We start from the raw sequence: 15,410 nt of genomic DNA, 5'->3' as shown, positions 1-15,410 counted from the left end.
GATCTGTGTGTGTGTGTGGGGGGGGGGGCGCTACATCTTGGAAATCCACCAGTCCAATGGTTTCCCTTCATGGCAGAATTAATAGGCAAGACTATTTAACCCTTTCATTACCAACCTGGCTGAATCCAGCTCTGGCTCTGAGTACAAATGTCTTGTTTTCATAAGTTTTGAATTAAAATCTTCCACCAAACCTTAGTCACAATTTATGTTCCTAACACTAGCTGAATGATAACTAAAAGTTATTTTACTAAATCCTTTGTTATATTTAAAGTAATTGAAAGAAACACAGAGCATCTCAAAATAAATACAATAACGAAAGGGTTAAGTATTTTATCTGATCACATTCATCCTATAGTTGCCGAACTGTTTATGGAGGGAAACACAATCTTTCAGGCTGATAATGCACCAATTCACAGCTAAAATTGTTACTGAATGGCATAAGGAACATTCTAGTGAAGTTGAACATCTTATCTGGCCACCACGGTCCCCAGATCTCAGTATTATTGAACATTTATGGTGCATTTTAGAAAAACAAATAAGGAGTCGATATCTTCCACCATCATCACTACAAGAACTGGAGACTTTTTTAGCTGAAGAATGAACTAAAATGCCTTTGGAAACAACTCAGACTTTGTATGAGTACAATTCAAGTGGTAATTACTGCCAAAGGGGGTCCTACTCCATATTAAAATAAATTTGTTTGAAATTTTAAGGTGTTTCCATTATTTTGTCCAGCCCCTGTACATATCAGGTTGGTGCAAAAGTAATGTCCGATTTCTAGAAAAAATGTTTCAGAGTGAATTTATCAATTTTTTAAACCTCTTCTTATGGTTTTAAGATATCTCTGTGTCTAATTTGTACTATTTTCTTTCAGATTATCTAACTTCTGGCCATAAATCTCAGAAAATTTTACCACCATGTTTGTTCCATCTAAAGATCACATAAGAAATGTTTTACTCTACGAGTTTTCAGGTGTTAATGCAAGTACAGTAGCAAGATCTATTCAGAGCACTTATGAGGATGATGTAGTGAATGAAAGAAGTTACAGGAGGTGGTTTTCTCATTTCCGAAGTGGTGATCTCACTTTGAAAGAAGAGCCAAAAGAGGGTTGTCCAAAAAAACTTGATTCCGAAATGTTGGAAGCTCTTGTTTCAGAGAACCCGACCGTTACCACTAGTGAACTTGCTGGAAAATGGGTCCCTCATGAGCTGTCTCCAGAGAATCGACAACAGCATGCTGCTTTTTGTCAATCATTGCTTTCGCGACACTTTCAAGCAACATTTTTAGACGGACTTGTTACAGGTGGTGAGAAGTGGATTCTTTACCATAATGTTAAATGCCACCATTCTTGGATCAGTCGAAGAGGATAGCCAGTTCAACAACAGAGAGCAGGACTTCATCCAAAGAAGAACATGTTGAGTGTATGGTAGGATATTAAAAGAATAATCCAATATTTTCTGTGAGCAACTTCATTTGAAAACAGTTCTGAGTCAAGTGTAAGCATCCTTGGTTAACAGAAAGAATGTCATCTTCCATCACAATAATGCTTATCCTCACACAGCTTGACTGACCAAACTCTCTTGGAAGAACTTGGTTGGGAAACACTGCCTCATCCTCCATATTCTCCTGACCTTGCTCCTTCTGAATACCATTTGTTTTGTGGACTACAGAACCATTTAGATGGACCTAGGCTAACAACAAGAGAAGAGACTGAAACAGGTTTGTTGATAGATAGAATGAGGTCATTGAAAGCAATGGAGAGTATACTCTTTACTCTTTTTACTTGTTTCAGTCATTTGACAGCGGCCATGCTGGAGCACCACCTTTAATCGAGCAACTCGACCCCGGGACTTATTCTTTTTGTAAGCCCAGTACTTATTCTATCGGTCTCTTTTGCCGAACCGCTAAGTAACGGGGACATAAACACACCAGCATCGGTTGTCAAGCAATGCTAGGGGGAAAAACACAGACACACACACGCATATATATATATATACATATATACGACGGGCTTCTTTTCAGTTTCCGTCTACCAAATCCACTCACAAGGCTTTGGTCGGCCCGAGGCTATAGTAGAAGACACTTGCCCAAGGTGCCACGCAGTGGGACTGAACCCGGAACCATGTGGTTGGTAAACAAGCAACTTACCACACAGCCACTCCTGCACCTGTATGTTAATGAATAAATATTTCCATTGTCATTGGCTTTTTCATTTTTACCTTAGATCTTTAAATTGGACATTACTTTTGCACTAACCTGATATATATATATATACACATACATACATACATACATACATACATACATACATACATACAGTAGTGGACTGGGTCTAAAAATATTGGTTGTCAGGAGACTAAGGGGGCCCACTCGCAACTACAATGCTATCATTTATTATTTTGTTTTTGCTAAAAGTATTCTTTTCAACTGTCTACAAACACAGCCAAGCTGAAATAATTAATGCATTCTTCCAGGAGTGAATATAAATTCTCTAACTTAGGGGGATGGGCTCCTTAGATACAAACATGGACCCCCACATATGAATTCTAATGGCACAGGGGCCTACTTGCCATTGGGTAAGTTGGCCAGTCTGCCTATGCATACATACGTATATACATATATGCATATATACATACATATGTATGTTGTTTTCACAGAGGAAGATTTTGTGTAAAATGTAAAATTGTCTTTTCATTTATTGTGCAACTATCAGAAATATATGTATTAAATGCATTCAAAATATCAAAATTTAGTTTGACGTCATTATTATATATTATAAAATTCTATGCTAGTACAAGCTACCCAGTCCTAACTCCATCCATATGGATACTATAACAAGGATTTGGAATGGTTTGTTATACTCAACTAAGCTAAGAGAGGCCTTTAGGAAGAAAAGGCCAGTAAGAATCTGAAAACAACCCATGTTCACCATCATAATGCCTAACTACACACATCTTTAGCAAAAAATCAAGAAATCAGCAAACTGAAATGGTCAGTGGTTCCTCTATCCACTGCATAACTCAGATCTAGTTCTCTCTGACTTCTACTTTTACAGTCCAATGAAGGACAATCATTGAAAACAATGGTTTGATGAGGCAGATAAGGTGAAAATGGCTACAAAGACATGAGTACAACAATGTACATCTGAATGTTTTTAAAGAGGATTTGAGAGTTGGATTTTGCAATGACTCAAATGCATCGCTTGTGATAGATTCAATATTGAGTAGTAATTTTGTATAGGGGAAGAGTTACTCAACCTACATGTACAATTTGAATTACCTATGTTGATTAATAGAAAAGTTATATCTACCTTTGCATTACTTTTGATATAAACTTCATATATGTGTGCATGTGTCATATACAGTACATTATCATCATCAGTTAACATCTGATGATGTATATATATCAACATCATCATTTAAAGCACATCTTCTATGCTGGTATAAGTTAGATGGTGTGACAACATCTGATGAGCCAGAGAGACTGCATCAGACTACAATGTCTGCTTTGACATTCTATGGTTTCTATGGCTGTATGCCTATCCTAATGCCAAGCAATTTACAGAGTGTACTGAGTACCTTTTTCATGACATTGGCATATTAGTGAGGTCACCAAGAAACTTGCAAGACTAAGTGGGGGGAGGGGAGCAGAACTGATGGCTCTGTGCCATGTGCTGAGAGGCTAAAATATGAGAGACAGGAACACCAGTTCCTGTCTCTCATATTTGGTGTCTTGCTGAAAAGGGAGAAATGATGGGGGTTATGAGGTGTCAGGTTGTACCTTCAAGGTACAAGGTGGATATGAGGAATAAAGGGACAGTGGATCAGGTTGTATGGATGGGCAAATTTGGGAGAATGTGAAACAAGAGGGACATATGATTAGAGATGGAGACAGAGGTGAAGGCAAAAAGGGGTGAACACAGGTGGAAGTGTGGTTAATAGTGAAAATGAAAGAAAATAGGAGTGGGTCAGGGAGGGAGTGATAAGTGGTAGTACATAAAGAGGTGATGGTGGGGAGCAACAGTTTAATAAAACTATATATATATGTAAAAGATTTTTTTCATTTTTCCCAAGTGTCAAACTAGTACACTTACTTGTTGTTCATATACCTGTCTTCGTTTTTTTATTTTTCTACAAATTTGATCTGTATATATAATCGATAATAAAATGAGGAATCGATGCTAGATGTCGAAACAATTGTCGTGATTAATAATAAATTCTTGTATAATCCATCTTCCAACTTTCATTTGCCATATATATATATATTCTTTTACTTGTTTCAGTCATTTGACTGCAGCCATGCTGGAGCACCACCTTAAAGGATTTTTAGTCAAAGAAATTGACCCCAGGACTTATTCTTTGTAAGTCTAGTACTTATTCTATTGATCTCTTTTGCTGAACTGCTAAGTTACAGGGACATAAACACACCATCATTGGTTGTCAAATAACGGCAGGAGGACGAACACAAAAATATTTACATACATACATACATACATACATGATGGGCTTCTTTCAGTTTCGATTTACCAAATCCACTCAAGGGCTTTGATTGGCACAAGGCTATAGTAGAAGACACTTGTCCAAGGTGCCATGCATTGGGACTGAACACAGAACGATATGGTTGGGAAGCAAGCTTCTTACCACACAGCCACACCTATGCCATATATATAACTACATACATAAAATATACCATAACACAAGAGTAGTGTTTAGAGACTGAGGTATTTTGTACCTTGTCCAGCTTTTCTCTTACTTCACTTGGCATCCTTAACCCTCCTTATCCAGTCACCTGAGCAAATGTATGTGCCCTGGGCTATTGAATACTCTCCACACTTACATTCCCATCTCCACTTCTCAGCGACTCCTTTCTGGCCTGTGTTTTTTCATTGCTCCTACTCTTCTTGGTCTACTCTACAGGGCATATGTTATGGAATACTCTCTACATTTATTGTGTAAAAGATACTCCACCTCTTGTGCTGTATTATGATAGAACCCACTGAATTCTGTCAACAGAAGAATGGTGAGTGAGTCTAACAACCTATATTTCTCTCTTTCTTGCTACCTCTTCAACAAATTTTAAAACCATGTAATTCCCCATTTCATGTCCTTAGCACTTCACTCTCTCTCTCTCTTCATCTTTCACTTCTACAAACTGCACGAGTAACAGCATAATGCATCAGCTGGCTATCTGCTCTCTTACTCTACCTCCTCCTCCTCTCTAACAAAATATATTATTCTTCTACAATCATGTTGAAGAATAATATAATAGATTTAGTATCATAAAAAACAACTTTTCACTATCCACAATATTTGATAGAGAGCACACACTAGTTCTGCCAAGGGCAAGACAACTTATCTGTACTTGATGCCATGACAAAATACACCTAGCACATTGCGTTAATAAGTAGTTTGCAATAGGAAGGGCACTCACAGTAGAAACCAGACCAAAAGATAGGACATACAAGTGAGACCCAACTAGGAGGACAATAACTCCATATAATAACTGACTTGAACTGTGAAGATTTTTCCACTCATGTCAACATAGAGAAGCTTGTGTAAAAATGATGACAGTGGTGTGTGTGTATATGTGTGTGTGTACTACTGGTGGAACTGAACTCAGAAAATATGTATATTTCTTAAGTTTTGTCACATTAGGTTTCATCTTGGTCATGTGTATTACTATAACACTGGACTAACCAAAGCCTTATAAATGAATCTGTTATTGATATAAACTGTGAAAGTCCATTGGCTGAATCATACTAGTAATTTGAAGTCCTAACCTTGTCACATATTTTGTCATACTGATTTGACCTGAGAATTATGTTAAGTCTACATGTGTCTGTGAAATACTGAATCAGTTCCACATTAAACAAGTGGGTAGTACAATTGATTGAACAACAAAATGTTTATTGCCAAAATCGATGGAGGGTCTATCATAATCATAGGCACAAAGCCTGGATTTTGAGGGGAGTGGAGTAGTCAATCACATTGACCCCAGTACTTGACTGGTGCTTAATTTATCAACCCTGAAAGGATGAAAGGCAAAGTCAACCTCAGTGGAATTTGAACTCAGAACATAGCAGCAGACGAAATACTGCTAAGCATTTCGCCTGGTGTGCTAACAATTCTGCCAGCTCGCTGCTTAGGGTCCATCATAATCATAAAATCAATCAATGCTTATATGTATATAGTAACTGCTTCCATCTTTTTAGAAACTTTTCCATCTATTTGTTTTTCTATGTTAACATGGATGGGATTCATCACTCCACATTTTGTCTGTGTTGTATGTTATTGGGAGAAAAACAGCTAGCAATAAAGTAATGCATGTGTATGTGTATGTGTGTGAGTGTATATATGTATGCACATATGTGTATGCATGATAATTGACACAGTATGCCATGGTGACAAGATCAATGTGAAAGAAGAAAAAATAAACAACTATAACAATTTGAAGTGGAAAATATGAAGGTTGTGGTCAATGAGGAGAGTAGACGTGATATCAATAGTAATTGGTGTACCTGGAAGTATCAGCTACTCAACTACCAGCATGGCTGAAAAAGATTGGTGCAAGTGTGAAGGTAGAACACTTACAAAAATCAGCATTGCTTGGAACTGCAAGAATTAGGGTTCTTGAAGCATGACTAGTAAACAAGTGTCACCTTAATCTGCTGGCTGTGGACAGCTGACACATTCCATTATACCCAGCAAAATAAGCTGTGAGTTTTCATCACTTAATATTATTATTATTATTACTAATCAGCAGAAGTTACAAAATGACTCAAGGGCCAAGAATTTTGTGTTTGCATAAGGAAATTGCAAAAGGGCTATGCATGAAACTCCCAGCCCTTGAATTAGGTTATAACTTTATAATTGAAAATGATAAACAATATTTATATACTTATGTAATAAGTTCTATTTATCCTGTTTGTTCCACCAAACCTAGGTGTATATTGTCTGCCAGGCAACAGAATTGTGAGATCTTGCCCAAACATAAAGTGTAGTAATAGTTAGGTTTAAACTCATAACCTTATTTGATATGGTCTGTATTATTTAGCGCCATAACCTTACAACCACTGTTTTCTGAAGTGAAACACTTTAGATATATTAAAAATTATAGTTGGGTATGAAAGAAATACTTATATACAATAAAATAAGGTAATGCATATTTTTTTTTGAATTGGAAGATTCAAGACTAAGTGAGCATATACATACACATACACACAAAACACACACACACATATCAATAAAAGGATTGAAAAAAAAAAGATGGTAAAAATTACAATTATAAATTTATTTTCATTTAAGGACTCACTTTTTCCAATAATTCATCAGCTGCATCCAGTTCTTTTTGAATTTTGCGATCATCTTCATTGGTTATGTCACTTTTTTTATAAGATTCATTTTTTTTGACTTTTTTTTTGATTTAGCTGAATTATTTGATTCTTCTATTTTTTCACTAGCTTCTTCAGTCTCTTTTAGTCTTTCAGCTTCTTTTTGTCTTTCAGCCTCCCTTGCTTCCTCTGCATCTCTCCTGGCCTCTTCTGCAGCTATTCTCACTTCCTCTGCTTTTCTTGCTTCTTCTGCTTCTCGTTGTGCTTCTTCAGCAGATCTACGGGCCTCCTCAGCTGCTTTTTCAGCTTCTGCTTTTCTAAGTTCTTCTGCTTCTCGGGCTTCCTCTGCAACTCTCCTAGCCTCCTCAGCTGCTTGTCTAGCTTCCTCAGCTCTCCTAGCCTCTTCTGCCTGTCTAGCCTCTTCAGCTCTCCTAGCTTCTTCTTCCCGCCTAGCCTCTTCTTCCTGTCTCCAAGCTTCCTCAGCTCTCCTAGCCTCTTCCTCCTGTCTAGCTTCCTCAGCAGCTCTCCTGGCCTCTTCCTCCCGTCTAGCTTCCTCAGCAGCTCTTCTAGCCTCTTCCTCAGCGACTCTCCTAGCCTCTTCCTCCCGTCTAGCCTCTTCCTCAGCAGCTCTCCTAGCCTCTTCCTCCCGTCTAGCCTCTTCCTCAGCAGCTCTCCTAGCCTCTTCCTCCCGTCTAGCCTCTTCCTCAGCTCTCCAAGCCTCTTCTTCCTGTCTAGCTTCCTCAGCTCTCTTAGCTTCTTCTTCCAGTCTAGCCTCTTCTGCTAGTCTAGCCTCTTCTGCTAGTCTAGCCTCTTCTGCTATTCTTGCCTCTTCTAGCAGTCTAGCCTCTTCAGCTCTCTTAGCTTCTTCTTCCTGTCTAGCCTCTTCAGCTCTCTTCGCTTCTTCTTCCTGTCTAGCCTCTTCAGCTTTTCTGGCTTCTTCTGCTTGTCGAGCCTCTTCAGCTAGTCTGGCTTCTTCTGCTTGTCGAGCCTCTTCAGCTAGTCTAGCCTCCTCGGCTTTTCTGGCTTCTTCTGCTTGTTGAGCCTCTTCAGCTGCTATTCTGGCCTCTTCTGCTGCTATTCTGGCCTCTTCAGCCTTTTTAGCCTCTTCTGCTGCTATTCTGGCCTCTTCAGCTTTTTTAGCCTCTTCTGCTAATCTGGCCTCTTCAGCTTTCTTAGCCTCTTCTGCTGCTATTTTGGCTTCTTCAGCTTTTTTAGCCTCTTCTGCTAATCTGGCCTCTTCAGCTTTCTTAGCCTCTTCTGCTGCTATTCTGGCTTCTTCAGCTTTCTTAGCCTCTTCAGCCTTCTTAGCCTCCTCTGCTGCCTTTTGACTTTTTTCAGCTGTTTCCTTTATTGCTTCAGCAGTTTTTTGTGATTTACTTTCTTTCAACTTGTCATCGCCCAAAGAATCAGATTCTTTTGTATCAGGAGGTGGTAAATTGCCTTGTAATTCTCCTTCACCATCATCAATAAAATCATTTTCTAATGGGTAAGATTCTTTCACTTTTTCTTCTGGAGTATCAGTGTCTGGAGCATCACTTTTTGGAAACAGGGTTAACATAGCTTTTCCAATGTAGGCATCTGAAACTATCTTTGCTTTTTCAATATGGGGATCTGAAAGAAACAAAAAGAGAAAGAAAAGAAAAAGAAAAAATGAAATACAATGTGTCCCACAAATAAGACAGCATTTTAAACACAATTATATTTGAAAATCTTACAGACTTATGGAACACATTGTATAAATCACAACTGGTAATATTTTCTTACATAGGACATAAGGTCAGAAATGTATAATAGAAAATGAAACTGTAATTTTCATTGTGTTTCTCAAGGAAATTAGCAATATTAAGTGATTAAGTTATAACTGAGAAATGAAGGAGACTTTGTAAGAAATTCTTATTCTATAACAAATGGTACAAATAAATGTAATAAATGTTATAATTATTACTATACACATAAGATGTTATACAACACAATAATGACACAATATCACAGTGCATATGATATAATATCTTACATATAAGAATACAACATATGACAGGATACCACATGTGACATAGCACCACACTACAAATGACATAACTCAATACATATCACACAACATATAGCATGAAACCACACTTCATATGACATAATACCTATTATTCAATGACCAATAAAGGAACTTCCACACAGTTGCTTGACTTGCTAGAAAGAGCAAAGCAACCAAATGTTTTTCAAAGCTCATCCTACTGGCTTACAAAAGAAGGACACGTTGGATAGTAAGGTTTTTGGGTACACTAAATCTTGACTAGGTTCTGGTTCATAAATCTGCTTGATCTGGGCCTAAACAACAACTACAATATGGGTAATTGTGTATATGTACTTCAAACACTTTTAACTTAACCCTTTAGTATTAAACTGGCCTTATCCAGCCAAAATATTCTACACATTTCATGTTCAAACTGGCCATAGTATCCAGCCTCTCATACCTATTCCATAGTGTCGTTCTAAAAATAAACAATTACATCACTGAAATCTCAAAGCCACAAGATAAATGCATGATTAATTCAAAACAATGTGAATAAAAAAGATTTATATTTGACAGAGTAATCTGAATGCTAAAGGGTTAAGATACATATATAAATTATACTAGGTTTCAGCTACAACATACATATCTTATTTTAAGCCAATGAGGGAGTTTAGTAAAGAAGTAGCAATCAAATCTCTCTTAAATCTATTGCCTAAGAAAGGAAAAGCAGGATACATCAAATAATTTAGCTTTGGATATGTTATGCTTCAAGTAAAGATTGGAAGATCAGAATTGAAAATGCCTTTGATCATAGCACTATCTGACTAGAGCTCACTTGTGTTAAACAACAAAATTCATAACTGAGCTAATGTCAATTTACATAATTACTTGATCAGTTTCATATGGCATGTTGATCAGAACTGATTGGTTTCAATCAATGATATACAATGTTTCAACTAATATGCATATATAATATAATGGTTTTGAATATTTATAGATAAAACATTAAGTTTTGAGTCAATAACGGTTGTTTGACCTGTTAGAAATAGCAGCTAAATCTTTCTTAAATCACATTCCAATTTTACAAAATGGAAGGAGACATTGGGCAATGTAGTTACAGACATATAAAACAAGGCATCTTTGATTATGTTTGCTCAATAGCCAAAACATTGCAACTATTATGTATGTTGAAAGAAGTCATTATGGGGGCACTTAAGCAGGTAGAAACAGAGGCCAATCTTCCTTACATCATACACTACTGAATGACAGACATTCATCATCATCATCACTTAACATCCGTTTTCTATGCTGGCATGGGTTAGACAATTTCACAGAATCCAGGAAGCTGCAGGATTGTGCAGAGCTCTAGTGTTAGCTTTGGCATGGTTTCTACAGCTGGATGCCCTTCCTAAAGCCAACCTAATGAAAACAGAGACTAATGCAGTTTTGGATATACAATTAGATGGAATTGTTAAGGCTGGAGTATTTTTGATTTGAGCTGACCTGGAGCTCTACAACATATTAAATTTTAACCCTTAAAGTATGGGAGTCATCAATAAAAAATTCTGACTGTTATATCATTCTTGAAAAGTATAAAAATTTGATTTACATGAATGACTCTTTGCAGCCAAAGTGAGACAACTCAAGCATTAATTAGTGTACATATAAGATTAATAAAAATTAAACATCATAGTAAGTCAAACAAACATACCTACATATATATGATAGATTATAAATAATAGTTGTTTTTCTAATTTATTTATTTTATTTTCATAAAAAATGTATAGAATTTAATTGTATATTCAAATGTAAAATAATGATATGACTTCATTTCATCCAAACTTTTAATAATTAGCCCTACACTTAAATACTGCACTATACTAAAATCAAGTAAATCTGTTAGTGAGTCACAGGATGCTAGCTCATTGAATCAAAGCTAACAAGTTGATACTGTTTCAATCCTATGTCTCCTTTATATACAGTACTGCTACTTGGTGACCCTGCCAGTGCTGATGCCATGTAAAAAGCATCTAGTCCACACTGTAAAGTGGTTGGTGTTTGGAAGGGCATCCAGCTGTAAAAACCTTGCCAAAACTGACCTTGCATGTGCTTGTGTCACATAAAAGGACTCAGTCTACTCTGCTGGGTGGTTGGTGTTAGGAAGGGCATCCAGCTGTAAAAATCCTGCCAAAGCAGACACAGAAGTCTGGTGCAGACTCCTGCCTGGCCAGTTCCTGTCAAACTGTCCAACCCATACCAGCATGGAAGATGGACATTTAAATGATGATGAAGACAGCAACAGCATTCTGATCCCAATTTCTAATATTGTCACCTCTTCATGCTACCTTCATCCTCTGCACCTACTTTCAATTTATGGATTTATCTCCCTACTTCCTCTTCTCTTCCTTCATTCTATTCTATCCTGTCTTTAGGCTGGTAGATTTAACTCTCAAACCTACAATCAGCTGAGCAGAACCATAGGAGAGATGTGGCTTCTACAGCCACAACAAAGCAGCTTTGATCACTTCAAAATGAAAATGATAAGCACAGGAAAATGGGATTCAGTCCTATAAGATAGCCTTCCTTGTATTCATACTGCAATAAATCACCCAAGTCCTCATATTATTCAAAGAGGGGAGACTAGGAAAAACAACAGCAAATGGCCTTCAAGCACTGCAAGTAAAGTTTACTTTGCTACAAGCATTTGAGTCACTACCTCAGTCTTTCAACATACCTTTTCAGCTGCACCTTACCTTGTGTAATGTCACTGTATGTTAGAGTGTAATGGTGTCAGAGCAGGTAGGTAATGTCTTTGGAAGCTGCTCTTTCTTAGGTGAATAATCTTGTATTATCTCCTTAAGTACCCCAGCAACCACAGTATTTCTAGAGGGCCTTCTACAACAACTGACTTTAAATTGTTCTTAGAGAGGTAGATGGATTGGATAAAGACAATTCCTGAGCCCTAGTTTCCACCTCTCCTCTTTCAACTAACCCCAAAATTAGGCAAAGCCTCCAAAAACAAAGGATATAATCAAACCATAGACCAATTCTCATTTCTGTGTCCAACCTCAATCTACTTCTACATGCCACTTCTTCCAAACAACAAACTGTATTTCTCACTGACACAAATTCTAATCCCATATCTATTACATCTCTAGTGTTCAGGCAACACTCACTATATAAAAGGTGGTGTCTGCACTCAGAGAATCTACTTTCTCTACCATTCAAACTCTTTTACCTGGATATTAGAAACAAAGACCTCTAATTACTTGAGCACTTAATGTCTCATTCTACCATATTTTCCTCTAAATTTATGTTAGATGTTTTTACTGCTCCCCAAACTATTCCAATCATCAACACTTGTTTTTTATATTCATAGCACATTCTTCTTGGCCCTCACATCCTACCATACCACTCAGGCTGTATTCTATGCTACACTGAACTGACTGTACCAGTTAGTATCCAATCTGTTTATATCATTAACCAATATTCCAATAGTGGCTCACACTGTTTCTTCTATTATTTCAATGATTGCATCCCTCTAGTTAAGACCAACTGGCATACCCTTCTTTCATCATTACATTGTATCTTGCCACTAGATCTGTTCTGATAATCCTTCCTCCTCAGAGCTGCAGCTCCCTCACTACCATGTTTTTCCTACAGAAATTTAATTGAACATTATTAAATTGAACATTTTCAACATCAATGGAAATTGCAGCTGTGATACCAGTGCCGGTGGCACGTAAGAGAACCATCCGAACGTGGCCATTGCCAGCACCGCCCCGACTGGCCTCGTGCCAGTGGCACGTAAAAAGCACCATCCGTTCGTGGCCGTTGCCAGCCTCGCCTGCCCCCCGTGCCGGTGGCACATAAAAAGCACCATCCGATCATGGCCGTTTGCCAGCCTCGTCTGGCACCTGTGCTGGTGGCACGTAAAAAGCACCCACTACACTCACGGACTGGTTGGCGTTAGGAAGGGCATCCAGCCGTAGAAACATTGCCAGATCAGACTGGGCCTGGTGCAGCCTTCTGGCTTCCCAGACCCCAGTTGAACCGCCCAACCCATGCTAGCATGGAAAGCAGACACTAAACGATGATGATGATGATGATTATACACATAAGTGTCAATAACTGGGAGAACCTGCATCACCAGCCTCATTTTGACTATTAGAAACATATCATACAATGAAATCCTCAAAGACATCTGATGATCTAATAGGTAATGAGACTCAACAGTACTACATTTGTTTTAAAGAAACCTCTTCCATTAAATCTCTATAAAATCTCTGCAACACTTACATCATGTCCATTGATGACAGTCAGACTTACAATGACTGACAAAATTTTTTTGATAAAAATATGGATAAAATGGAATACAGAGTTGCAAACTTTCTATTAGTATAATATATGCTTCAGCATTACACCTGACAAGTATTTATTTGGTTGTGCTGAGACCAAATCTTCTCTGAGGTATACTTGATAAGAAATGGTGTTAGCTAGACTGCTTGACCACCAAATATCCTACCTGGCCACAGATTCTCTAGTGGTACCTTAACAATCAAGTCGCTACTCGCAAACTAGTCTATATTAATCATAAATTATACCACACAGTATATGAAGTAATCTGGTTTTGTTGCTAAGATTATTCTGGGTTGAAACCCAAATTAATGAGATTGTTGGATTAGGAAGACTAATGCAAATTCAAGATCATTTAGACCTGTACAACATCCAGTAAACCTATGTTACATTGCACTCTCATTTAAGTGTACACATTATAAACAGAATGTAACACTGCTTGAACGAAAATGACAAAGACTAAGTATATATTACACAATACAGCACATATAATATCTGATTGATTGTATATAAGTACAGTATGTAAACTGTGAATATTTTAGGAGTTTAAACCCCAACTTAATGAGTGCACAAAATCAGGAAACAGACTCATAATCTTAAGTCTGCTTGAACTCTTACAAGAACTAGTTAACTTAAAAAGACACATGCTGTCTCGTTTAGGCATATATACTTTATAAAGAAATTCTGTTGTATACAGAATATGGGGTAGCTCTGACAGAAAGTGACTCAGATTAATTATAGATTTTATCACACAATACATAACATTCAATTATCTGTATATAATCATACTTTATCTTACTGAGAAGATAGCTTCGGGTTATGTTGTTTATATATTTTTTTTAATGCAATCATATAATCATAATTTAAAGGTATCTTTCTTCTGGACTTTTCAAACCCCTGACCTCAAAAGAAACAGTTTCAGCATATTCAAAGTACAAACTTGCAAGATGCCCCCTCATTGTTCAGTTGGCTACCCTTAAACTATAGATCTATTCAAACATGACTGACTAGAGTCACTAATCCCCAGCAACAATAATTATAGCTCAGCTCAAGCAAGACCAACTGGGATCACTATACCTAAACAATAGCAGTAGCAATGAAGAAGGCTGATGTAAAGGTTACACATCATCAACAAAAACAACAATTTTACTAACACAAGACATTATCAATTAAAACAAGAGCACCAAAAATAAGTTTTAAATACTTACCAACAATTTCACGAACATTATCATTCAGAAAGTATAACGTGACAAATGCTGAGGAACAGAGCACAATAACAAGCAAGAATTTGCCAAGCACTGAGCAGACACCAGATTTTTTCTTTTGAGACCTTTTGCTCTCTTTTTTGTTGTTGTCTTTCTTCATATTGTCTTTCTTTATATTATCTTTTTTTGTATTATCTTTCTTCATATGATCTTTCTTTCCATTCTCTTTCTTCGTGTTTTCTTTCTTTGTATTTTCTTTCTTTGTGTTTTCTGAAAGAAAACAAAAAATTGTTTTTAAATTAAACATATAGATAAATGTATCTTCAGGTACATATATATGTATGTACATGTATAGTATGCAAGTGTATGGATATATGTGTAGGTGTATATATATATATATATGTGTGTGTGTGTGTGTGTGTGTGTATACATATATAACTGTCAACTCTGCAGCTCTTATAGTGTCTCATCTCTCTAATAACCCTATCATTTACTCCCACCCCTTTGCACT

At 37.1% G+C, this 15,410-nt stretch overlaps 1 protein-coding gene across 1 annotated transcript; it reads right to left on the bottom strand.

The window, feature by feature from the left end:
- Window positions 1-7,271: 7,271 nt before the first annotated feature.
- On the bottom strand, window positions 7,272-15,150 carry LOC115209124 (golgin subfamily A member 6-like protein 22). The gene is made up of 2 exons (XM_029777264.2): window positions 14,903-15,150; window positions 7,272-8,941 (listed from the first exon to the last, which is right to left on the bottom strand). The coding sequence occupies exons 1-2, from the start codon at window positions 15,102-15,104 to the stop codon at window positions 7,374-7,376; spliced, it is 1,770 nt and encodes a 589-aa protein (XP_029633124.1). The 5' UTR covers window positions 15,105-15,150; the 3' UTR covers window positions 7,272-7,373.
- Between the last annotated feature and the right edge of the window lie 260 nt (window positions 15,151-15,410).

This window comes from Octopus sinensis, linkage group LG3 (genome assembly GCF_006345805.1).
Source record: "Octopus sinensis linkage group LG3, ASM634580v1, whole genome shotgun sequence".
In the NCBI taxonomy this organism is placed as follows: Eukaryota; Metazoa; Mollusca; class Cephalopoda; order Octopoda; family Octopodidae; genus Octopus; species Octopus sinensis.
The sequence above is the reverse complement of the archived record's forward strand: the minus strand, read 5'-3'. Positions and strand labels throughout refer to the sequence as shown.

Bases quoted from the DNA above. Each gene is read 5' to 3' on its own strand.
- LOC115209124 (XM_029777264.2), bottom strand. From the start codon at position 15,104: ATGAAGAAAGATAATACAAAAAAAGATAATATAAAGAAAGACAATATG. The intron at 8,942-14,902 runs GTAAGTATTTAA...TGTTTCTTTCAG, and splicing joins TAATGTTCGTGAAATTGTTG to ATCCCCATATTGAAAAAGCA.